Raw genomic sequence first — 27,655 nt, 5'->3', positions numbered from 1 at the left:
CTGGCGTCTTAGTGATACAATTCAATTCAGCAACCTGTAAGAGGCTCAGATTCACAATGTTGTAGTCTGTTGGCCTAACTTGGGGTAAGACTAAAGTGTGAGCATAATTTAAATCAGGCCGAGATAGAGGTGCCTAAACTATCCTCTTTGGGCCTCCCTATACTTACTCCTTTCATGCTGCTCATATAAAGATATTTGATGAATTTATTAGGACTTATAAAATGCTGAAGCTGGAGATAATCTCCTCTGAGATTATGCACAATCTGTGAGTGGGACAGAGCCTGAAGTCAGGTTTTGCTTGGCCCTCCCCTGACTTCTGCAAGGTAAAGAAATCATACATAAAATTTTAAGTTTCTGGTTTGCCTTGAGATATTAGATGATTTACCCACATTGGGCTTATCTCAGGTAGAGGTAAGGATACACTGTCCCCTCTAAATATGTACTGTATATGCTCTTGGATTGCCACAGTCTTCAACAATTCTTAATGCTTGGCCCCTAAGCTGGCTCAATATATTTTTGTTACCATGTAGGTCTTGCCTTGCCCACCAGAAAGATTTTAAATAGTTTCAGCTAAAAGCCTTTTTAAGTATTCAAAGGTAATTTTTGTGCTGAATCTTGATGTATTAAACAGATAAAATGAATAAATCAGTTATCTGGGCCATTTAAAGCTTCATTATTTGACAGACTATACATCATGGATTAAATACATGGATCATCTTTTTGGAGCTAAGGGGCAATAAGAACATCACTGATTTCTTTCATTGCCTCATCTGGATCCTTGCAATTTGATAATTTAGATGAGAGCCTGTCAGATACAGCCTCTGACTCCTACTCTGGTGCTCATCCATCATTATCATTAGACATTAATATGCTCCTTTCCTACTAAGAGTTGAATTTTAGAGGACATAAAGTTCTTGCTTCACTAAATCCAGTGTGATAAGCAAATATTTATTGAATTCCTACTCAATATTTTTCCATGGGAAGTAGGTCCTACTGGTCTTTTGGCCATAATCCAGGACACATGGTTAATTTCAGGTGCATTAGATCACTTGCCCCCAACACTGTATGGTGATTCACCTAAACCCAGGAGCTGACATTCCATATTCATTTCAAAGAATGTGACTCAATCTGTCCATTCTCCATCCACACAAGGGAGAAATAAGAAAAACCCCATAGATGTATGGAGACTCAGTTAACTTGAACTTATTACTGAATGACATGGAGGCACCCTACAAGAGAAAGTGCAGCAATAATAAATGCAGCGGGTAATAGTATCAGTAGAACAATGGCCACACCTGAGGATGTAGGTGTTCTGTGTTCCTGGGCATAGGGTAAGACTTGAGTGGACCCCTTCCCCCATGAAGGAAGGGTCCACTTAATGAATAAGTAGATTGCTCAGCATTCAATCCATCTTCTAAGAGAAAATCTTTGATTATACCATTGCTTTCCCCCCCCTCTGGACCTTTATGACATAAAGTTGGGGAAGCAGAAAGAAATAATAGGCCAAGAGAGTTCCCTATCTGCTTTGAGGACATTATATTTGGGGGATTCAATTAGTTTGCATACACTGTTGACAAAAGAATTCATCTTTCTTTACCCTAAAGAAAGGAAAAATTGTTCATCCAGTCTTATGTCCTTTCTGTTACAAAGATAAAATGAATTTTTCTATTGGTTTCAAAAGATTTGAAATGTAAAAGGCCTTTAGCTATTTGCTGAGCAAATCTTCCTTTTCAGTCTCTCAAACCACCCTTGTAAGAACTTTTAAAACTATTGGTGGGGTGGCCCATATTGCAACTAAAAATCCTTAGGGAACATTTATAAATATATGTTCCCTACTTATAATGTACCCATAAATATACTTGCTAAAGTATAAAAATTGTATTATTTTTCATGAATATTGAATAGAGTTAAATATCTACATTATATACCCATAAATGCATATGTTACACTGATCATTTAATGTTATTATCACTCTCCATTTGAGATACAAATTGTAAATACACACTCACACAAATACCTATATACCATTACATTCACTTACCTAAACATTCATACACCTAAACATTCACACACAAGTAGTAACACCAAAGGAAGAGTATCAGATTCCAACAGAACATTCTTTCTCTGCTTAATAATTTAACACGTGTTTTCTGAGCACTTACTACAAATCAAGTACCTTAGTAATAGTGAGAAATTTAAGGGTGAATAGCACAGGATTCCACATTACTTTGGCCCACATTTCTTAATGCATGTGATGTGAATAGATACTGTAGATGTTGCCTGAATAAAAACAGTTTAGAAAATTTTAGTTAAATCAAATCAAGTTTCTTATCTGCAAATCTTTCCAGAACCTTCATACATTTACCCTCACTGCAAAATTCCAAAAAGTGAACATACCACACATCCGTGCTTTCCCAGTAATCAATATTTTTCACAAGGAGAATCTTGAGGGGAGAGTTTTTATGAAGTATAATTTGAGAAATGCTGGCCTAAACATTTTATTACATTGAGGCTCTAAGAAGGAAAGGGCCTTATGATATTTTCTTATTTATATTCTCTTATTTTTTTCTTCATCTGGAAATGGTGATAGATCTCTAACTTTACAATTGAAGCTCTCTATAGATAATATTTTAAGCTTTTTATTAAAACCAATATATGCTCAGAGCAAGAGTAAATAAAAAATACAAAATTATAGTAATTAAGAAGTGTAGTTCATTCCAGTCCTTTCACTAGATTTAACTAGTATTTTCTAAAGGATGTTTACCTCCTTTTTGACATTTTTTGTGCATGTGCAAATATGATTTTTTTCTCAAAAAATAATTTTGAAGCAGAGTATTCTGTTCATTGTTTTCCTCACACAGTATATCTTGGACACTTTTCCATATGACCATACATAAACATATCTCATCCTTTGTAATGGCTTCCCTGAATCCCATTGAGTGGAGTTATGCTATGATTTATTTTACCAACCCCATTTTGATGGAGATGAAACTGATCTCATTTTTTGACATTAAAACCATTGTTGCAATGACTATACCTTAACATACATAAATCTTTTCACATTTTCCAATATTTTTTTACTTTATGTATCTAGAAATGGAACTGTGTGTTAAGATTTACACATTTCATGCTTTGAGAGTCATTGCCAAATTGTTTTTGAAAAATGGCACAACAGTTTTGGTGCCCTCAAAAGCTGAGATTTTGGAAGCAGGGTTTAAACTTGAAACAGGTTTTTTTAGAAGAGTTCAAATCATCATTTTAAACTTTAAGAAATTAGCAGTTGAAAATTAATGTTCATATGTGCCACTTCTAAATATTTTTGTTTGGAGTGTGGTATCACACTATTTTCCTTAACTATGAATTGAAGCAGTAGGCTTGAGCTCAAATCAGTACCCACTTAATACAGAACTATAACCGTTTTCTTAAAAGTTCATGGGCTGACAGGAGAAATTTATTTTCATCCCTACTTTGTTTTGATATTTTAAGATTTATCAAATGTCCATAGCTGCACTCTGACTTTAGGATGAGGTCAATATCATCCATCAGATGATCAATGGATTATTACTATCCCCAGTTTACACAAAATAACAACCTGTCTGCTCTAATCTTTAGACCAATTCACTATGCTTAGCGACCTCACTTGGGTAGGAATTGTTAAAAAGCCAATATGCAACCACAGTTGTACACACTATTTCTTTTATATTAAAAGTATAAAACAACCCTTAACTGTAATGCATCTTGGTATTCTAATGCATATTCCTTAAGTCATTTTCTAAAAAGTAGTGTTGAATGGAAAGGTAAAAATAAATGTAAGGTGTCTAGGCATATTTCTGAGTTATTTAACAAAAAATACCGTATTTTAAAGTAGATGGTGATGTTCAGTATATAATAATGAAGTCATAAATGAGTACTTCTAACATACATAGTTTGCTTAATATAGCTTTAAATCTTGTCAAGTATAAATTATATAGACAATTCTATTCAGTGTAATCTTTTTATATATCATTTTCATATAACCCCGTCAATAAAATAGCAGTGACTGAAGAATAAATGATTCATTAGATACTTATAACTTCTTGTCTCTTGTAATTTATCTATGCAATTTTAAATTACAAAAGAATCCTGAGGACTCTTTTCTTGCTAAAGAATTTTGAGATAATCCATGTTTTATTAAGTTTCAAGGACACCCCACACACACCAACCCACACACCCAAAATTAAGTAACCATTAAAACACCTGTCATAATTTATATTTCCATAAAGGCAAACAACTCAAATTAAAAGCTACATTTGGCAATTTCATCCTTTTTTTCCCCTGTTCACAAACACTGGTAATTATAAAGAGTTGAAGCTGTCTATTTTAATTACCTGAAACAATAGGAATACCACTTTTAAATTATCATTGTTCAGTCTGTCTTATTTAAATTCAGTGTCCTTGCTATGGCTTTAGTATGAAAAAAATAAAAAAGAGGAAGAGGCACAGATATTCTTCAAGTTGTTATGGTAACTTCCTACATCGTTCCTCAAATAAAAACATGATCTAGCCAAATACTAAATTATCAAAATTATATATCTGTTAATCCATAGCACATTTTACTCATTTATGTAATTTTAAAACTCACTTTCATTTGATTGACTATTTTAATCTTCCTTAACTAGTGAGTAACTGAAAATAAATGGTGCATTCCTAATACTATAAATATGAAAAATAGGAAGTACTTAGAGACTGCAGGCGAATACATTAAAACCAGTCCATTTTCTAGTTAGCATATTCTCATTCTGTTTTGTGTATAAACCCACTGCACTGAGAAGACAGATCACAAATTCATGGCCTCACAAAAATACTGTTCCAATTTCATGTATGACAGCAGAAATTGGCCTAAATCTCTAACCATTTCCCCTAACGGACCCTGGCTGGCTGATGCCATCCAGGTGCAGCCCAGTCTGAAAGAGGGGAACATTGCTTCAAATTCCACTCATCTGTCAATGTAGTGGATTATTTCCTGAAAGACTGAAATTGGCTGCTCGTGACTGGAACACTGTCAGTCTTACTGTAGAAGGGACAGGAGAGCTGTCTGGAAGGGGCTGGCGGGAGGTGGAGGGGCAGCCATTCCTTAGCAGGTGAGGGGCAGCTGTAAAGCCTTCATCTCCCCCTGTTCAGGGGCCCAAGTGAGAAATTTGTCATTTTGCACATTTCCTGGATACTTGGTATGCAGGCGGAGTCTGCCTGCTCTTGCTTTATGAAGGGGGTGATTTTTCAAGTTTAGGCAAATGTAGCAAAGCTCAGGGTCTGCTGGTGTCTCATTTTTTTTCATCATGTCACTTGTTTTAACCGATTGAGAAAATGAGATTATGCTTTTTCCTTTTTGCTCATTTATCCAGCTATTTATTTATTTATTTGCTCATTTAGGGGTGGATTGTCACAGATAACTGGCCCTGATTTCTCTCTTGTTTTCATACACATTTCATTAGTGTCCCTGAAGATTTAAGACCCACAAAGAAAAACGTCACAGCTCTCATCAGAAAAAGCATATTCTTACCCTTAAAATAAAAACAGAAGATTGTATTAAGGAGTCTGGCTGAAATAATCAAGAATATTGCTATGACCAAGATCTATCACTTTAATCTTTGCAGTTATTGCCCCCAAAACCCAAGAAAGTTGAATAATCGTATTACCCAAAACCATCGGACTTTCAGCTTAATATAATTTTAATCTCTTTGCATCTAAAAAGGGATATTTATAGTTTCTTCTTTTCAGCAATGGAGCAAAGATGGGTCTCCAACATGTAAGCACTTGGAGCTGAAATTGATTTCAATGCTACAGTTTATGGGGTATCCGAAGTACAGTTTGACTATGCATTGCTTGGTAATAAGTAAATTCTGAGACAACAGAAAAAATAAACATAGAATTTAATTTCAGTCAGAACCCAATATGAATTTCAGTTTAAAAATACGATATTTTAATAGTAATCTCTAGAAAGACATAAATTTATTACCCATAACAGCCATGACCTCCCACCAAAAAACATACATTAACTGATTACTAGAGACAATCTACATGAAAGCTTTTTGCAAACTGAAGTGGACTATTGCCGGATTACACACATAGAGGATAAAATAACACCCACAGCATCTGGTGGTATGTTCTAGCCATGTAGCACCTGATTTAAAAAGAAACAACAGCAAAGGAGAAAAACCAACTAGGGTCCTATCCTGGTTGTGTAGATTAAAACTGGAGTCATTCAACATCCGACTTGCAGGTTGTCATCCATTAAATGGGACATCAGTAATTCCTGATATTTATGAAGAACTTTACAGTTTGCAAATACTTTCTTGGAAGTTAATTTATTTATATCCCCAACACATTTCCAAATGGAGAAATAAGCTCAGGGAAGAAAAGCCACTGGGCCAAGGTCATGTCATGTTAAGTGACAGACTTAAAATATGCTGTCCTCACCAGTTCTACCTCTGTCTCCTCTCAGAATGGGTTTGTAGCTCGAGTGAGTCCATGTGTTCCATAACTTGGAAGTTTTCACAAATTACACGAGTATTACATGATTCATGCCCCGCCCCCCCCCGAGGTTACTTGGCCTGGCCATTTTTCCCTCCCGTAGACACAGCACTGGAGGGGAAATCAGGAACAGCTACTGGCTTTTCTGCCTAAGACAAGTTAACCAAGCCCTCGGAATTTCCCTTTCCAGAGGCGAAGGAGCTGGGCACTACATCCACTTTCATAGGGACTTAACTAAATAGCGTGAATTAACCCTGAGAACCCTGTCTGAACTACTTACATTAGTAGGTGTTTTCATTATGAATTCTTATTGTTGAGATACACAAAGAAGGCAGATCTTCCACAGTATTTGTATGACTGCAGGAACATTTCTTGGTGAACAAATTGGTGATTAAGTGATTGAAGGTAAAACAGGGACACAGGGATCCCCAAATCCACGGTTGTGTTCCCTCCATCACGCCAGGCTCTGGACACAGGACGCACAAATACAAGCGGGCAGCAGAGACAGCGCGGTTTCCATGCCCACCTGCAGGGGCACCCGCGCCCCCTCGCCTTCATTCCCTGACCCAGGGTTGGGGAAGGAAGTGGGCTGGGGACCCGGGCGCACAGGCCGCTGACGCCCTGCGCTTCAGCCTGGGTGGTTCGCTCTGGACCGCAGCCTGGAGCCCGCGCAGAGGGACGGGGCTGCACCACGCTCGCGAGCCTGCCCCAGACTGGAAGCTGAGCCCGCCCTGGAGACAGCGAGGGGGACCGGGAGGTGGCTCCGAGGACGGTGCTGTGGAGCCCCCGACTGGTGCTCAGGCCTGCCCCAGAGCCAGGGAGAGACCGGGCCGTGGACCCCGGACCCGCAGCAGAAAGAAGCAGGGCGGATACAAGGACAGCGAGGGATTTGCAGGGGGGTTGAAGGGCCCCAGCTCTTCAGAACTGACGACCTTCGGGAACTCAGCGCAACTGGTCCCCAGAGGCTGAACTTGACCACCAGAAGCAGGGAGGGGGTGGGGGGAGGGGATGGAGTGAGAGGATTCGAAGACCCCAGCTAAAGGGAACGCGGAAGGAAATCCTCCTGGGAAGGCAAGCACAATAGAACTGGGAGGAACTGGAATAAGAAAACCGGACAACGCTCCAAGGAGGAGAGAAAAATCTACCCCGAAGAGAAAAGCCAGCAAAGGATAAGAAATATGCTTTAAATGGGCAGACAACGAAAGCAAAATGAGTCCAGAACTAAAAATTCTATGTAGGAAAAACAAAAAATAATGACGAGAAGAAATTTTTTCCTAAAACTGCCAAAAAGGAGAACAAAAATAAAAAAGAATTTAGAAAGGAAACGAGGAAGAGAGAGAGAAACAAAAGAAAAAGCTACTGAACATGCTAGAAGAACAGAAAGTGAAGGGAGAAAAGAAAGAAGGCCAATTAAATCAGACAAGAAATAGTAAGTCACTTTTGAATTTCTTTTTCATTGACAACTTCTAAAGTTAGTTTGAGGACTAACATCTGTAACACAATCCTTAGCCTCATCGAAACTGATGTTATAGTATCTGCACTAGGTGAGAGCATTCCAGAAGTAAACATGCAAAGATAATACCCTCCCCCCCCAAAAAATCCTCAAGTCTTAAAAGTTATCTACCACCTTTTGCAGAATGTTGTGCTATTGGCCAAAGCATGCATAAATAACAAAAGACTTCTATTTATCCAGGTATGTGGAAGGGTGTGGAGGGGTCGCTTAGAGAAAGCCACTTTTTGGAGAAATAAATAGAAAGACCTCTAAGGCATTTTCATATACTCTCCTGCCCCCAGAGCTCCCAGCCAACAATATGTCTTGAGACTCAAAGGCCAGCTGCCCACACTGTAGCACTTTCTGTCACTTGCACTCGGCCATCTGTTAAGGAGACAGGGGTGAACGTGGAGGAGGCTGCAGTGAGCCAGCCCCGCCTTACCTGGTCTGTGCAGGTGGTGCTGTTGGAAGGTATGCTGAAGCGACCCATGACAGAGCAGCATCGCACAAGCACTTATCCACAAGTACAGGACCCAGGACATTGCAGAGACCATTGCCATTCTCTAAAGAGAACATGAGACACAAAAGGTCACCCCTGGTTTCAAACCCCCAGCTCAGTCAGCCCCACTGATGAAGAAAGGGAGGTCTCAGACGTCATGTTCCTTTGCTACTTGGCTGGTGAGAAATAACGATCCAGCAGAGGTCATGCCAGGAACTGGAATTGAGGCAAAACCCTTTCCAGAAGATCATAAATGCATTTTTTAAATTCTGCAAAATAAAATTCCAAGGATTGCCAAAATACAAAAATAAAGTTTCTGTTAATTAGGCAGTTGGAAACATTACATGCCAACTAAAAACCTGACTTTACACAATGATCTGAAAACTATAGTTATCTCAGGAATTGAAAAGCTGCAGACTCTGGTTCATTCTAACTTCATTGCAAGTCTGACATAAGCCTGAAAGGAGAAAGTGGGTTCTTTTTTTTTTTTTAATTCTACAGTCATGAATTTTTAATCTCAATGCTGTCTTCTAAACTAAGTAATCATTTCTCAGAGGCATGTTGTCATCCGATATATCTGATCTTTCTGGCTGGACTTAAAATCAGAAAGAATTATCTTCAGCCAGAATGAGTTTCAGATGTAAGATCTATGCATCTATCCTAGAGCCTGCTGTAATTTACAATACTGCTTTGCCTCCTAAGGTTCCATTGTGGCATTTGCTGTATGGGAGTGATGAATATGCATATACAGGTGGTGCATGTATTTATGGATGAACATATACCTTTTCTCAGGCACTGAAACTTTGACACTCTTATCTGTACCTATGAGAATCTTAGGAGCTACAGAGGCTCAACTGCGCTACATATTGTCCAATTTCTCAAACAACACCTTATGCTGCATTTCATATTGCCAAATTAATCAAACTTGAAGCTTCATCCTCACTCAGCCAGTGATTGGAGGCATTTTCTACACAAGAATCTGGTTAACTATATGCTTTTCTCTTAAGCAAAGAGGGCAGTGGAAACAAGATTGTCTCTTGTTTTCCTTTCCACTGCCAAATGATACCCTTCAATAATTGCAACTATACATTGAAAACGTGCTAGTGACCTCCCAGGGTAGCCTCATTCTTTATTCAAAATTGGCACTCTTAAAAAAACTATGATGCTCAGAAAGCAAAAATATACATTATACACATATATTTATGCACATGATACAGGATAATTTGTGGGTTTTAGAAGTGAGATAGAGGGTTTGGGGACTATAATAGACAAATAGTGATAATTATAATTAAGCACAAAGTAGAAAAACATTGTTTTCAATAGCATGGTGCCATTGGTACCCTCTTGGTGATTCAGAGGGACCACTCTCTAATTACTTTCACTGCCCACTGTTTACTTTTGTGTATAGCAGACTTTACTTCATTCTTTTCAGAACTATTGGGATAACATAAATGCATTCTCCTCCACAGAGGAAAAATAGCAACACCCCTCCTGTGACTTCTACAATGAATGCATTTTAGGGCCTTTTCAGAGTACCCTGCAAATTACAGAAAGACAAACAGAGATGATCAAGTGATCGGCATGCATTTCCTGCAAGAGAATCACTGCTAAAATGCACTAAGAATTAATCAAAACTTTAAAAAAATCCCACCACAATGAAAACTTAACTGTTATTCAATGACTCTGCTTTCTTTTGCTTGTTTCTTTACCCACATAGATCTTAGCCCTCAAAAAAATTATTGTGACTTGACATTTATATTTTCCTTTTTTTCTCTCTTCGCATTTAACTTTCTTTAATTCTCAGCATTACTTCTGAGCCTCCTGCCTATCTCTCTCTGTGCTCACTCTCTACAGAGAGGTAGTTCCGATGTTAGTGTTTTCCCCCAAATAATACATCCAGCCTTGAACAGTTCCCTAGACAGGGCTGAGTATGTTTCAAATCTGCTTTCTGGATCTTAAATCTTTAAAGAGGCTTCTTACCTGAAAAATCCAGCCAAGAGCAGAGTACTCTATTAGTGTTCATTGGAAAGATCTAACACTTTTTAAAATCCATCTATGTCACAGTTATGAGATTTTAAAAAAAGAGCTTCCCAACAATCTTCTTTATCAGGAATAAAAAAATGTTTTTCTCTCCGATCCTATTTCCACAGTAAAGAAGACATCAGGTTCATTCAGACCGTATTGTCAGAAAAGGAGCCAACATTTGAGGGGTGGAAACCTTGTCATTTTCACCTTTAAATCATCTCCTGGCGTCACCTCTGCCTGACGAGACCTTTGAAGTGATGGTGAGATAATGTGCAGCTTCCTGATGAGAATCAGTTTATAGTCACCAATGGACCATCCCCACTCCGTGCCTTCACAGCAGAGTTAGGCAGGGAAATGTAAGAGCTGGGCTGCTATACGGTGCTGTAAGTAGCAGTAGTCTGTTTCAATACATCCCTCCTCTCTAAAGTATCACATGTCTTAAAGTGACATTACCTCCTATTACAGTGCCTGTGAATTCTAATATCTGTCCCTAACTCTTAAAGAACTCAAGCAGTGCTTTAACTCTATATTGCCTGATGTATTATGTTAGAGCATTTTCTGATTCTATTCATTTGCCAAAGCAGTAAAGAAAGAAAGGAGAAACAAAAGAAAAAAATACTTCGCAAAATATTGATAGTGTTAATGGGTGTTAGGCTTCTAACAGTAAATAGGAAAATGAAATGTATGCTATTTATTACCTCTTAATGTTCTTTCAGTCTGTAAGTTAACAAAAACTATCATTAGCCTTATACTAATTTAATTCTCTTTGTTAATTTTGCTAAATCTTGGAATAGAATATATTGGGGATACAATAGAGACATTTATGATTTTAAACCCCCAAAACCTTCCAAGTTTTTTGAACAGGTTTAATATGTCGTCTTCAGCACCAGACTGAGATTTAATGAAGAAATATGCTCAAGATTCTTGTTTTTAAATATTTTGCTTTCCCTAAAATAACATACTGGGATAGAGAGAAGAAACATTTGAAAGGTCAGTCTTGTTTCTAATACTATGGTTTGAATCCTTCCTCCTTTAGAAATATAGTGTGATTGTACTTAAACTTCAAAGATGCATGTAAGGTGACCTACTTTTCATTTATAGATTGCACTAGTACTAATTCTCTGCAATAATCATTCAGTTGCTTCACATATCACTTGTAAAACACCTACTATGTGATAGATTCTTGCAACAGAGCAGAAAGCATGATCAAATTGATCCTCACTATCACAGATCATATTGTCTAGTCTTTTATATTATTTTTAAAACTGGGGTAGTTCTCCTAATTTTCTTCCCTTAAAAACTTTTCAAAATTTCTTAGGATATTCTCTTCCCCTTTGCAGAGATTATAAAGAAGGTTCAGTGCTGTTGTGCATCTTTGGAAACTATTATCTTTTCTTGTGTTACACAGGGTGAAACAGAAGGAGGTCCTCATTACTCATTATTTTTCCCATTGGCTATTCACACTGTACAAAACAAATTAAGAGATCTTTGTAACATAACAATTGTTCATCAAAACTTGGAAATAAATAAATTTCAAAATTACAGTAAATATTAATCTAAGACTAATCTCAGAAAGCCATAGTTCTACTTGGTGTTGCATATTTCATTTCTGTAGTTCATTACTATTCTTAGTGTGCGTATTTAGAAAGTTTACACTAAGTGTGTAGTACAAGGCACAAATAATAACCACAACAGCAGCAGATACTGCTTACCAAACCTTCACTATGTGCTAGTTCTATTCTATACTATGTCTTGTAAAGTATAATTTCATCATTTTTACTAATCCCTTAAGATGAATAGTATTATTATTTCTATCTCTCCAATGCGAAACATGGGACAAAGAAAGAATAGCCGAAGAACTTATTCAAGATAACTGAGTTATGGAGAGATAAAGCAGATTTCAAACCCATATGATCTGGCTGAAAAGCTCATTTCTTTTATTGATTGACTGATTGCATTTGGGGATAAACCCCAGGGATTCACATGCACCCCTCGCCAAAGAGTCTGTCTTGTAAACAGTGAGTTAAAGTACTTTATAGAAAAAATAATTTTTAAAAAATCTACCACTATACTGTCTTATTTCTTTAACATTAAAACAGTCACAAAAATTGCTATTCATTTATTCAAGAGGCATATATTACTTTAGGCATTTGAAATATACAAGTGGGTAAGATAGTCTTATCCTATGATTAGTTATTATTTTTCTGGTATGCTAATTAATTAAAATTAAAATTAAATTCACATTTGCTAATAAAGGCTATCATTTTGAAAAAGTAGCCATTATATATTTTACTTCTAGGAGTCAAATTAATTTAACTACAACTCACTTCAATTTAATAAACTTAGAGCATCAACTCATGATTTGTGTTCAGGGCACTGGGACAGGCATTGTTGAAAATATTTTAAAATGAAAACCAAAAACCCAAAAGTGGAAAAATAGTTCTTAAGTGATGTTCTTGAGGCAAGACTTGCAATACAGTTCTATTGTTTTTCCTTCCAAATACCTTGTAGTTCACTGCATTGTTACCAGTGATCATCAGCAAATACTGAACTTTAAGGTCATTTAGTCCATTTTCCCAACCAGAACAAAACTACTTTCACATTTTTAGAGAAGTTGAGCTTTCCATCTTCTGACCATAGTAGGATTGCATATATTGATCTTTTTACGGTTAGATGAACCATAAATTTCTGGTCAATGGGATGTCAGCAGAAATAGTATCACTTTGAGGCAGGAACATTTAATTGTTGAAAGAATACCTCTAGATCTCTCTGAGCCTGGTGTGGTGGTGCATACCTGTAATACCAGGACTCTCATTACAGCCCAGCCTAGGCAATTTAACAACTCAGCAAGACCTATCTCAAAATAAAAAAAAAAAATTTTAAGGGCCAGGGAGGTAGCTCAGTGCAAAGGCCCTAGAGTCAATCCCCAGTACAAACAAGAAGACATTACAGATTTCTCTGATTCTGAAACACAGACTAGCGGCATGATTGGCTTGGATCAATAAATGACTACAGTGAGCATAAGTTTTCCTTCTCTCTCACCAACCCATAATGGCTGTACACATTAAGTAAGAAAGAGTTTGTTATTGCAGCATAACCTCATCTATCCTGACTGATAAAGGCTTTAACCTATATTATACATTTCTTAATTGAAGTGTTATATTCCACTCACTTGTCTAAGCTATAAAGAGATTAAAATTCTCTTCACAGAACCCACTGCAGTAGAAATTTATTGGAAATTTTTGACCAGGACAGCGATAAGTCCAAGGCACTGATTATTTCATTGGAATCCCCTTAGGGTTCTTATAAGCCAGGACTTACAAGCTGATCATGTGGCCCATGTTTATGCTCTGTTCTGCCACTTTGTCATGGCAACACAATGTCTGAAAGATAAAGGACTACAGCGTCATTGTTTTAGCCATCTCAGTTCATGAATTTCTGATACTTCAAGCATTTGGGTGTTTTAGTCATGTTCCAGCCCAAACTCTTAAACACACACATTTCGAATACAGTATAATTTATCTACATGCACATAAGAAAATCCTTTTCACTGGAACTTCTCCCATAGAGACCCATATTCAGGAGAAAGACTTCAGAAAGGTAATTGGGGCTGTTAAAGTTTTTAAAAAGTCCAAGTGGTTAAACAACCAAGAACCTTCAGCAAACTACCCTGCATAACAACAAGTGGGGATAGGGTAAGAAAGGATAGCAGTGTAATGGGGTGGAAACTGGAGGGAGGAAAGCAATGATGGGGCAGAGACACTAGAGGCTGAGGGAACAAAGGAATGAAGAGAACAGAAATGTCCAATTGTACTAGTTGTGGAGTATGCTTGTCACTCCAAATGATTATAAATGTCTTTAAAAATGAAAACAACCTCACTTTTACTTGGTATGATTAAATTACTTAGAAAGCCCAAGGAAGGACCTGAATCCTGAATCTAGCCGCAAGTATTACCATGCATTTACTCAAGGAGAGAAAGTCCCTTATTCCCTTTATTACTACACTTCTCATTTCTTCTTATGAGAAATGAAAGTTCAGCGTTGAGTATTTAACCTAGTGGTATTGTTTGCCTAACGCAATCCAGCTCTGAGTTCAATACATAGCACCAGAAAAGAAAAATTGAAAAAACAAAAATGAAAGCTGTCCTTAGCTCAGTTTAACAACAAACCAATTAATAAATTGGATAATTTGATTCACAAATGTGCAGGAAAAAAATGTGAAACATACAAAATTTTATGTCTATGCATATTTCTAAATTTAAAAACAACTAAAAGAATTTAAATAAATTACATCTGTACTAAGAAATATGCCAAATTTCAGTCCAATGCAGAGGCTTAGATGTACACCATTAAAATCAGCTCCAAGTATTTCTTGAAATAACACATTTTGGTTGTGATTTCACAGCTCTGACATTTTTTTTTCTTGTTCCATCTCAATTGACTAATGAAAATGGTGACATTAAATAAAAGGATCATTGACATGGCACCTTATGTGGAATTCATGTATATTCTGTATCATTCAAGCCCTGTTCCTTTTCTCTACAGTAATTTGGGCTGTCCGTCAGTCAGTTCACAGTGTCTATTTTAAAACCCAAATGATGTGAAGGTAATATGCCTTTTCCCTTGGCTAAGTAGTAATGCTACCCCATCTTTCTCCCAGAGCCTAATTTCATAAATCATTTGTGTTGCAGATTTTCTTTCCTAGGACCATGGAAATTCCATCTACCATAAAGTCCTAGCCTGTGCCCCATAAGTAACATGCAGTAGCATCTCTAACTTGTATGTCTTATCTTTGGTGCCTAAATAAAACATATATACTTGCTTATTTATTTCCCTAGTCTGTACCTTATCTTGTTTCAAAGTATACCTAAGCTAAGAAGAGGAAATGGATGATGAAAATAAAGCAGAGGAAGCATAACAAGAAAATGTGAGTTGATATTGGTGATTATGATGCAAATATATAAATACTTATTTTTTGGGAGAGATGGACCTCTTTTTTAATGCCAAGCACTGGCAAGACCTTTACATGTAGTGTCTCACTTAATACTTACAAAAATGCTAATAAATCCATATTACAATGATCTCTATTTTAAGGGTGAGAAAACAAATTTCAAAGAAATTAACTGATTGAACTAATGTTATACTTCTAAGAAGACTGAAGAACTATGACTCATATTCTTCTAACTCCCACAACCTAAGCACTACACAACCAAATTTTAGGCAAACAATATTAGGAAGAATGAATAAATTTTAACTCATAAAAGATCAAATTAGTAAAGTAAGATAAATCAGATATGAAATGAGAACATGATAGGCAAATCATCAAGTGATATAGGAAAGAACTATTTTGACTCCAAGCTTCCCAGCAGCAACAGTGAAGAAGATAAAAATTATCACCTCAAAACCTAAGATTAAAAAAAAAACACAAAGTAAAATTCAGGACAAAACAAATAAAAATGGAAACAACAAAAACAAAAACAGCCAGCCACTCAGCCACTCCTTAAAAAAGAATAAAAATAATCAATAATAACATAGAATGAGCACACAATCAGAAAGAGGCCCAATCATTTGTTATAAAACTTGATACTAAATTCTGTGACTTCATTCTGGATCTGCAAAGCAGAGTTTTTAGTACCTGTAAGGAAAAGAGAATGAAAGACAAGATTTTTTTTTAAGGGTAGAAGAAAAGATAACCTTCATGTAGGAGTCTCATTCTTCACCTCCTCCAGTCTATCTCTATAATCACTTTATCAACTATAATTCCTCATTGCTTATCTGTCTTGTAGCCAGAAGAAAAGAAAGAAGAAGGTCATTTCTTTTGTTCTTCCACTCCTGATTTCCATATTCTCCTTTTAGGACAGAAAAAAGTTGAAATCACGATAGATTCACCTCCTCTCTGGTCATAGTAAATACACTATTATGCCAGAGACCAAGATGTCTCTTTGTCAAAAGGATATGCAGTCAAATACTCTACCACTGAGTTGTACCCCTTATCACAAGGATATGAATATATATTATAAGCATATAAATGTCATGAAAATGATTGCTTTAGTGATAAAAATAATAGCATGATTTCTTTGTTTCATAAAAATCTCAGATCTGTAGTTGATCTGAGATCAGACATTCCCACCAATTCTGAGCTAACAAATAATGATTTGGCTAAAAGTGACTCCTTATCACCAGCTTCCCCATGAACATCCTGCTAACTCTATTTCCTGTCCATACCTCAACTCTATCAATTGTTTCCTTCTATGCTCAGACATCCCTGCCCTGCCACCATCCCCTTTTGCCTTTTACTGCTTAGGCAGTGTCTTCCTAAATAGTTCACTTCTCCAAGAGTGTGCACCTCCCACCCATGTCTTCCCCACTCTGTAGCCACAGGGGACATATTTGAGACACATGATGATCATATAATTCTTGTTATTCAAAACGTTTTGATGATTTCCCATTAAGCTTGAAATCTAGTCCAAATTCATGACCATGGCTTACAAGGCTCTGCATGAGCTGTCCCCTCTCTAATTCTCTAGCCTCATCTCTTATAGACACTGTCACTTTTGGCTCTTCTTTTGGGTCCCTTCTGAATGGAAGAGGAAAACTCTCCATCTCAAAAGTCTTCTCTAGCACTTCAGACAAGAGCAGGGTACTACGTTATTCACTTTTATAGTCCCTAGGATTTCACCTCTCTAGCCTAACTACCACTGTAAACAGCCATTTCTGGAGTTACCTGTTCCATGTCTGATTTAGCTCCTTACTGGAATGACCCTGAGCACAAGGAGGACAAGTATCTTGTTCATTGTTGCATCTTCAAAATCTAATATACTGTCTGGAATATAGTACACACTGAAATATTTGAATGAATAAATGAATAATAATAAATGAATCAAGAATAAAATACTAATTTGTCATCAGGATGGCATGCATAATGAACTGTTTTTTATAGGAATGAGTTGATTTTGTGACCCTTTCCAACAACCTCTGCTAAATCTTTTGGTGACCAATACATTCATTTATGAAGTGGTGACACAAATTTAGGGTGACTGCCTTGTCTGGGGTTAGTCTTGCTATGACACTAAGTAAAGGAAATTGGTACATACATTGTTTAAATCCATGCCTACCTGGTCTAAATTTGTAGTAGACTTTTTTGCTAGAAAAAAATTAATGAAAATGTTCTGGATTTTCAGTTCTGGTTTTCGGTATTTAATATACAAATATGACCTAGTGATAGAGTTCTCAGCTGAGCCCTGAAGAATGAAAAAGCCTACAAATGATAAAAATCAAAAGAAAATACTATACTTAGAATTTCATTGTATTGAACCTAGAAGAGACTCCCACATTGTTTTAATTTAGCCTCTTTCTTTTGGGGGAGACAAGAAGACCTAAGGATAGGAAAGAAGCATACTCGAGGGCACACAGCAAGCTAACTAGTATGAGTGACATTAGAATATAACTTTCCCAGTTAATACCTTTTTCTCCCCCTTCCTCCCCTTCCCTCCATCACCCTCCTCTCTCTGACACAACACTATCTAGTAGAACTTCTACAGCACTGAAAATATTTGTATTTCTGCTGTTCAAGTTGGTAGACACCATCCACGTGCAGCTATTAGGTATTTGAAGTATGTGGCTAGTGCAACCAAGAAACTAAATATTTAATTCTATTTAATTTTAACTAATTTAAATACTCACATTACTGCAGTGGAAAACACAGCTCGAGTACATACCAGTTAGGCCAAGAAAAACAAAATTTGTGACATGGAATAATTTTCAGTAAGCTAGAAGAAAGATCGGTAAATTACCTGATAGTAACTGGTTTGGTTTGAGTGTCTCCAACCACACTCGCTTTGAAATTTAATCCCCATTGTGAGATACTGTATTAAGAAGTGGGTCTACTTGGAACTCTTAAGAGTTGATTGGGTCAAATGGATTAATCTACTTGGAAATAAACAGGCTAGTAGATTATCTTGAATGGTCTGTTACAAATAGTTTGGCTCTTTCTTCTTTATGTTCTCTTCTTGCCAGGTAATGCCTTTGACACCCCAGAACCCTAAAAATTCCCCACCACCAAGAAAGCCTTTGCCATATATGGGTCCCTTGATCTTCTAGCTCCAGCCTCTAGAACCATATGAATAAACCTTTATTCATTATAAATTAGCCAGTTTGTAGTGTTCAGTTACAGTTGGATGAAACAAACTAAGATAGTAACCTTCTAAGATCTGGATAACATAGATGGAGCTAGGATCCATTTGGATACAATTAACAGAGAAACAGTCACTGAAAAATTGTTTTTAACTGGAGAAAACAGTAAAATGAATGGTTTCTTAGAGGTTGACAGCCCACAGGTGGCGCTAGCCTCCAGGTGGTTTTGATTTGGCAATTCCCTCATAACCTACCAAGGACTTAACTCTTGACTCTTACATGCAATTACTTCTGAGGTGTCTGTTTATTCTAAGGCAGGCTCCTCAGGTTGAAGCCTCATCACTAACAGGTGTCTAAGCTGTGTCCTTCTTCATCCACCACATGAGTTTTGGTGGAAACATTCAAATCATAGTTACTATCAAGTAAGTCAAGAGCTTTCTTCCCACTTGCTGAAAATTATTCCATGTCATGGGCTTTGTTTTTCTTAACTTTTCTGGTATATCCTAGAGCTATGCTTTCCAATACAGTAGCCACTAGCCAAATGCAGCTACCTAAATTTAAATAAATAATGAGAAGAGAAAGGATTGTTTTGAGATGCTCTCTGACCTAAGCAAGATTATTATATTCTGGCCTCCTCTAGCAAACCTTTCTGTATCTCTTTAGCTTGCTAGCACTTGAATCACCTGCCCCTCCTTAAGCCAGTCATTTGGCCAAGAGAAAACACCACATAGTGAGGCTTACAGATCCACTCTAAATTAAGGAAGAAACCAGCTTGGCCCAAATGAGATGTATGGGGTGAGAGAAATGTGGTATACAATGAAAAGTAGGATAAGAAAAAGGGAACAGATATTGAAGACACAATACAGTGATGACCAAAGCTTGTAGGATTTTCATATACTTTTGAGAGATAATTGTGAGATGAATACAAGTGCACCTGATACACTGTAAGTCTTCCTAGTTTTGAAGTTAAATTCAATATCGATGCTGTAATTAACATTTTGCTCAGAATTTTAAGATATTCTTTCACTTCTCCACACTTGTGAAAATTCAACTCGATCTGAAACACCTTTGCTTCTTCCTCCATTTCCACCTACCATTCCCCTTTCTTTTCCTGCTAACTCAACTCAGTTTTCTAGATTTGGTCCTTATATGTCATTCTCTAGGGAGCATTGCTTAGCTTCATATGTCTTAGTTAAACACCCCTCCTCTATGTGCGCATACAGTAGCAGCTGTAGCTGATATATAATCTACTTCTCTCTGCCTTTGTCTATTCCTTGTCTCTCCACTAGGCTATTTTTATATCCAGATCCTCAGGCAAAGCATCATGCCTTTCCAATCCTCAAACATTATGCTCTTCTTGACTTAAATCTTTTGTACACCAGGTTTTGTCTTTTTCTAGAACATTCTTTCATCATGCTTGGCCCAGATGACAATTTAGCATTCTGGTTTCATTGAGACTTTTCCTTATTCTATCATTCATTGCTTAGGAACGTGGATTGTTTTCACAATGGGCAGGATGTAATGCCTGCTTGTTTTAACACCACAGACCATAATACCCAGCATAAATTGACAGACACTCATATTTTCAATTTAATATCATGTTTTTCCTCCCTACCCAACCACATAGTCACGATGCTCCAATCATCTAGTCTTCTCTCGCTAATTTATCCAGGTATTCATTCAACAAGCATTCAGTAAACAAAGTGCAGAGATTGGAACTTAATAATTTATTAAGATAGTCATTGTCCTGTTTCAAACACTGTAAATGCCTTCCAGATTCAGAACTTTTGAACAAATTATAAGCTTCTGATTCATACATCACTACGTATGAAATATATATCCCTTCTGGTAATATCCCTGGCACATAGTAGGTGTTCAATTATAATTTATAGAATACATGAATAAATGAATGTGTAAATGAATGAACATAGTCACTTCCCATTTATTCATGTTTTAGACATTTTACAAATTTGCAGCAAGATTCTAAGCAAGCGGTTGGCAGTGGGCTGAACAGGGGGAGGCCAGGAAGAATTTCTGATGATGTGTCTGCATGTGTATGGGTGTCTGTGTGGGAATGTGAGTCTGAGAATGCCTAAATGTGCTTTGCCAATTACATCCCATTGCCAGAGGGACAGGCTTTTTGCATTGCTCCTTGTTTTCTCTTCACCACCACTTTGTTCCTTTCTTCAAACACACCATATTGACAGTAGGCCTTCCCCACTCTTGGCTTCCACCCTCACATTCAGAGTTTCTTTTTTTTCTAGTACTGTAATGGAGAGCATGTGGTAACTCTAGGAGTCCCAGCTGAGAGAGTAGGGTCTAGCAGTTTAGACCAGAGGAGAAGAGTATTGTAAAATGGGCTTCCAAGGAAACCTTGGACATTACTAAAAGGGGAGAAGAACCCACTTGAGCTTGCCTATACTCAGATCCCTTAAAGTAGAGGTCCTCATTCTTAGCAAAGAATTACAGTAATCTGAGGAGTTCTTAAAATTCTCAATGCTAAGGCCCCATGCTAGATCAAGTAAATCAGGATCTCTGAGGTAAGACTCAGCCAACAGTATTTTTCAAAGCTCCCTAAGCAGTTCCAGTATGTAGCCAAGTTTGAAAACCAATGCACTAAACACAAAAACTTACTGTGCTAGGTCTCTTGTCACTATAGAAACATCAAAAATACCTGAAATTTCTTGTTAATTAGTTGCCAACTAAAAGGCACATGCTACATGTTTAACAAATTTAAGGTTAGCCCAATATAGGCATCTTTACTGAATGCTTACTATGTGGTTGGTATCATATAAAAATGTTTCATTAATACTTTTTTTAGTTCTTATTCAACTGCACAGGTTACATGAAAGTTAAGTGTTCTAAGGAACATCTAGTAGATTTCCAGGTTGTCTACCCTTCAGATTTCAATCATCTGAACTCAGTCATCTTGCTGAGCTAACCTTGGTTCTAGGAGTCTGTCCTATGACTCAGGGAAGGCATTTTCTCTGGCTGTGACAATAGATGTGAAAAAAAAGTCAGTTTGGGCCAAGGATAAGCAAGTACAGGTTTCAGGGGTCTCTTGAAAAGACATCTTTCACTTGTCTAAGGTAGCTTCAGGAAGTAATTTTCAGTTTTCATCCAAACTTGGACTAGGAGTCATCAGCACTTGGATGGAGACCTCACCTTACCATGAGACTGATGCCATGGAAAGCACATGAACAAGAGGGGAAAATGTCCTTTGCTGGAACAAGCCAACCCGTAAAGTTTAGTCAATCCTAGACTAACTTTGTTAGAGGTTAAGACAATTTGATTTGGGCTTTCTGTTACTTACAACTCAATAAAAAATTAATAGAACTTCAGGAGACAGCCTATGATGATAGAAATATAAGACTAAAGGCCTTCCAAAGGTTATTTAATCTCAACTCTCATTTTACAATTAAAAAGATTAGCACTCAAAGACCCGAAGTGACTTATACAAGATAACCCCATCTATCTGGTCCCATAGTCTTAGAGTTGGGCCTTTATCTTAGGGTTCCTCATTGCCACCCCATTGCTTATTCCACTGAACTACAGAATTATCTTTATTGAGAACATTTACTTTAATTTTCTAGTGTGCTAACTTAGCTTTAATGACCCTGATCTTTGAAAGGTCTTTGCATTTCCTTGGAAGGTACTTTCTCTAGAAATAGACACTCACACCCCTCTCTCAAAAAGATGTACCCCCAACCTATAGATACCATTTGATTTTTAAATGTAGGAATCATGAAATAATATGTAAAGCTGTTGAAAATATAAATCACACAACTCACCCCCCCCAAGAAAAAATTTAAAATTCTACCCAGCTAGGCTGCTTCAGTAAATGATGTTGCTGAATATATAAAATACTTGGATCTAAATTTAAAAATGCTCCCCCCTCCCCTTGATTAACCAGATTGTCCCCTCCCCTATATATAGGAACGCTATGTGCCTGAGCCCACTTGCCATCTGTCACCACATTTTCCAAACTTCTCTTCCACCCCCTCCTCTTACACAATTTTTATCACATAAAAATATTAGATTTCAGGGATTTGTATAATTTCATCAAATTTTCTAAGCCAAGTAAAAATAGAGGAAGTGCTGGTATATAATACCAACTCACTCTTGGAGTGGCCAACACACATTCATGGCAGCCAATAGTAGCCTTTAGCAGAATTTATATAGCCAGGAGTACCAAGAGTAAGACTTTTCCCTTATTAAGACATTCCATATTAGGAATTTTCAGGTGTTCCCCATATCACAGAGAGTAATTTGGATAATTTCCAGATGTTTCTGATTCATGTAGCATCATATTGCTTTGTGTATTATCTTTCATAAAGTTTTGTAAATTTTCTCAAATCACTGCAAAAACACTTATAAGCCAACTAGGGATTTTCCATGTTCCTACTTCCCTCTCATAGTTTGGAGATGAATTTTAACTAGCTAAAAACATAGTATCTCTACTCACCTAAAGGCTTAAACTAGAAACTAAAGAGTCTTCCTTGTTTGTTTTATTTCCTACTTCACACATACAATCATAAAAAATTCCAGCCAATGGTTTTGTTTCTGAACCCAAAGGAATATCCAGGGAGATTGCCTTTGAAGCATCAAGTTTATTATACAATGAAGATTTGTTGGGGATGGTTCTCTAAAGTCTTTCTTATTTTTCTACATATGCAGGAGAATGCAGGTGTGCAATGAGCATCCTGTTGAGTCTACCGTACCTCCAACTTTCTCCCATGTTTCTCTCTGGTGGTCTTGAAGGGCTTATCAAGTCATAGTGTTATTCTCTGATCACAGGGAAGTCATGTAACTGGGGCCTGACCTGTCAGGAATGTTCATGTTTTGTCAGCAGAGACTAGTCCAAGTGCAGTTACATTACCAAGGAAGAACACTGAGGAGAAATTTACTTCCTTTGCAGTACAGACATAAAGCTACTGGTGGCTATTCCTATCTATGAGAAAAAGAAAAAAAACATTATATATATTATATATATTTATATGTATTATATATATTTATATATATTTATATATTATATATAAATATATATAAAATATATAAATATATATATAATATATATATATGGCAGCAGAGAATACAATCACATCCACAAGTGAAAGAAAAAATCTGGGGCTCAAAGATGGAAATGGAGAAAGGGAGAGGAGGATAAGAAAGTCTAAATCATGGTTGTAAACTATAATCTGCCTCCCATTTTTAAAGTAAAGTCATTTATTTCTGTGTAATCTGTTGCCACTTTTATGGTACATTAAGAGAGTAGTTGAAACAGATTGTGTACCTATTGAGTATGCCCCAAGGAGGACCCATTAGGTACATTGTCCTAAAAGATAATTACAATTTAATGAAGGACTAGAGATACAAATATATATATATATATATATATATATATATATATATATATATATGTAGCACAATAAATAATAGAAATAAAGACAAAACATGAAATAAAAAGAACACATAAATCTAACAAAATAACAATGCTAACATTGATAGTAATACTCCTGATAAGGGCAACTACCATTTCTTGATTGTAAAGTAGCACTATGTTGCTACCTTACGTATATTGTGATGCTTCCTCCAAAAACGTAGCCAAGTAAGGATAGAATAAGTTTTGCTATAATAACAAGCAATCCCAATAGCTCAAGCTACATATCCAGGGTGGGTCAATAGGAGCCTCTGCTTTATTGTAGTCAGCCAAGACCTCTGAATGGTGGAGGCTCTTTCACAACATGCTTCCACATTTGCCTCACTCAAGGAAGGAACCTTGGCAGTCACACACTGCCTCTAACACATCAATTTCAGTCACATTCCATTAACCAAAATAAGTTGCATAATCTTGCCTACACTGGAACTGCTGGTGCAAAGTAATGTTGTAATATGTTTAGAAGGTCAAGAGCTAGCAATATTTAGGAAATACAATGAATGTTTATCCAAATAAATATTATTAGTTTTTACTTTTCCGGTGAGAGAATGTGGGATGAAAAGTTAGGAGACTTCCTCCAGGCTGTAAGCTAATAAGCAACAGCGTTTGAATTGAGTTCAAGTCAGTATGAATCTAAATCCCAAGATCTTTTATCTTGCACCATGTCAGTGTCCTTGCACATCAGCTGTGTGTTGGATGGTTGAATGGAATCATAGGTTTACATGATGAAGGACCAAATAAGAGATTTAAAACGTTGAGGTTTGATGAGCAGGGAAATAATGAGCCCTTTAGTCTTTTAATAAAGTCATTTACATTATATAAGCAGTAATACTTAAGAAGGCTATGGATGATGGTTTTAAATAGAAGTTGGCTTGGGATGCGTAGGGGGAAGTAGTACTATAAAAACTGGAATGAGATAAAGGGCAAAAGGATAGAAGGAAAGAGGAGGGAGAAATGAGCAGTTGGAAGGAAGGTTTTAGGTGGAGACCTCTCCTGTTCTTGAGTACCTTAAGTATAATTCTTTCCTAAAAGGTTCAGGTTCAAATATTTATGAGACAGAGTTACTATTCCTTTTAGAGGCTTGTCAAGTGTTAAAGAGGAGGAAAAATCTGTTTGTGAAGGGAGTTTACAGTATACTTAAAGTTTATTTTAAAAATAAATAGGACTTGATAGATAGGGCAATAAACAACAGGCCCCATCAGTAACCTGCTAGGAGCACTAACAGAAAGCAGCTGTGGACTGCAAGGAGCCAGAAATAAGAATGAAGGGTGCCTCAAAGAGGCACAGGGACATCCACAAACAAAGAAGATATTTGCAATGCAGAATCTCCAGCCCAAGTTACTCTGTCATGAACACACTCACAGTTTATGTGGAATACACCCACACAGGTAAAATCACATCTGAATCAGATGTCGCTGGCTCCATTTGCATTGAATTCCAGATCTTCTTTTAGCTTGAAATTATGACACAGTATACAAAATTGGTGAGATTCTTTAGAGAATGGCAATAACATACAGATATTAAATTTTGTATGTGTTTAATAATTAGGAAGTATATGTGCCCAAACGAGTTTACTTTCTCAAAATATATTACTTTATTATTTGTATTTATTAATGTATTAATATGTGTATTAATTTATTAAGTACACACTGACATGACTATTCTATGTGAGTACTACATCATGGGCAGGATTAAAGGAGCTGAAGATGCATGCATGAAGAAAAGAAATAATGTTTACCTTTACAGAAGTGCGTATTTTGGTGGAGGAGGAAGATGAGGAAGTAAATGAACAAAGTGATTAAAGATAGGAATAAATGATATAAACCTATGAAATGATTTCATTGAAAACCTAGGGGGCAAGGAGTGGGATTGACTTAAGATAGTAGTTAAAGAGCCCTTTGCAAAGGATGATGACCTTCGAACTGCAGCCTAAAAGTAATAAGCTGACCATGCAATGACAAAATATAATATATATGTGGGCCTGTTTCAATTAATAAAGACTTTTCTTTCTAGAGACAAAACTATATTTGAGCTGAGTTACAAAGCTCATTGGATTGGGATTTAAGTCTCTGTTCTACCACTTAATAGCTGTGTGCCCTTAAGCTAGCCACATAAGTTTCATGAAACTGGATTTCGTCATCTGTGAAATGTATGGGTTAGGCTGGAGGATCTCTAAGGCCTCCTGTAGTACTGCAAATTTATGCCACTTCCTCTCCTGTTCCCTCTTCATGTGCACACACTTCCCCATTTGTATGCTCTGTTTTCTCCCTGGTATGTGCATACACAAACATACACATACCCCACACACAAGTCATCTGTAAGTCTATTTTCCAGTTGCTGTCAGGAATAGACCCTGGACAAAATAAGAAATGCTTATTTCATATGATTTGAAGATAAGTCAAAACCACCCTACTCATGGTTGGCCCCTTCTGAAAGTTACTTTTCCTGAAATACCACATTAGCTATTCCAGAAAGTTCCCTGAGGACAAATGTGATTGCCTTATCTTAAAGGATACACTTGTCTTTCCTTCTCAAACTGTCACTGATACTCCAAACATGCCTAATTCTTCCACCATACTTTCCTCTGAACACAGTCAAACTGCATTTGATTAGACCAGAATACACCTCACTCAAAGAAGGTCCAACATGAGCTGTCCACTGACCTAGAAAATGCTGGGGAAAGATGAGGCAGGCAGGCCAACAGGTACGTTTCCAATGAATCTGGATTTGGGAAATATTGGTTAGGTTAGTAACAGGGCCAAAAAACTAAGGACACATAAAAGGCTGCTACAGCGTAATGAAGAGAAAGCATTAGCAGAGTCTGTGGACTCTGAGTCTATTGAGTCTCCCAAGGAGGTCTGTGTTAGTTACTGTTCTCTCACTGCTGAGACAAAATACCCAACACCCAAAGTTAAAGGGGGAAAGGTTTATTTAACTCACGGTTTGTATAAGGTTCAGTCCATAATCAGCTGGCTCCAAAGCAGAGTGGCACATGGCAGAAGTTCATCACAGAGGAGAAACAGTTCATGGCACCCATCTGGTAGCAAAAGCAACAAGGGACCTTACAGCATTTTTCTGCCCTTTTATCTCATCCAGACTACTGGGATTAAGGCAGTGCCAAACCAATCACTCATGTGTAGTGGTTTAGTAATCACATGGCCTTAATCCCAGCATCACACATTCCAGATTTAGCCACCTCTGAAAAAGAAAGCCCCACCTCATCTGCATGAGGCTTTAGGGGGACATCTAAACACAAGCCATAACAAGGTCTGAAACCAGATGTGCTTTCCAGTTTCCTCTTCCACGGCACTACAGGATTTCCAGCCACTATTCCTATGAAATTTCTTTGTGTCCTATCAACAATCCCTTTTTTACCTGGGTTAGGATAACTGGAGAGCTTTCTGTTAAATTGAACTCACTGAAAAAAAGGGAGGGAACTCACTAAACAAATAAGATCAACTCCATGGAGCGGCTAATGGTGGCTGGATTTAGAAATAGAAGTAATAAATGCAAATGGGGGAAAGGCTCCACTTTCAGAAAATAGAGGTCAGATAGCTAT

At 37.1% G+C, this 27,655-nt stretch overlaps 1 protein-coding gene and 1 long non-coding RNA gene across 3 annotated transcripts in view; one reads left to right on the top strand and one right to left on the bottom strand.

Annotated features, from left to right (window-relative positions):
* Positions 1-10,658, bottom strand: part of Tafa1 (TAFA chemokine like family member 1) — a 491,038-nt gene extending 480,380 nt beyond the window's left edge. For both annotated transcript variants that reach the window (XM_004854175.4, XM_004854176.4), the window contains exons 1-2: positions 10,482-10,658; positions 8,445-8,565 (exon numbers count right to left, since the gene is read on the bottom strand). In XM_004854175.4, the coding sequence (XP_004854232.1) occupies positions 8,445-8,562 (118 nt within the window). In that variant the 5' untranslated portion in view covers positions 8,563-8,565; positions 10,482-10,658. The remainder of the gene's footprint in view (positions 1-8,444; positions 8,566-10,481) is intronic.
* LOC147826356 (uncharacterized) lies at positions 7,091-15,355 on the top strand. The gene is made up of 2 exons (XR_015439494.1): positions 7,091-7,939; positions 10,652-15,355. It is a non-coding gene; the product is annotated as an uncharacterized LOC147826356 (long non-coding RNA).
* The last annotated feature ends 12,300 nt before the right edge of the window (positions 15,356-27,655 follow it).

This window comes from Heterocephalus glaber, unplaced genomic scaffold, assembly GCF_053883595.1.
Source record: "Heterocephalus glaber isolate CG9 unplaced genomic scaffold, H.glaber_assembly_v1.0 deba00001472, whole genome shotgun sequence".
Taxonomy (NCBI): domain Eukaryota; kingdom Metazoa; phylum Chordata; class Mammalia; order Rodentia; family Bathyergidae; genus Heterocephalus; species Heterocephalus glaber.
Note: the sequence above shows the minus strand (reverse complement) of the source record. Positions and strands in the feature narration are given on the sequence as shown.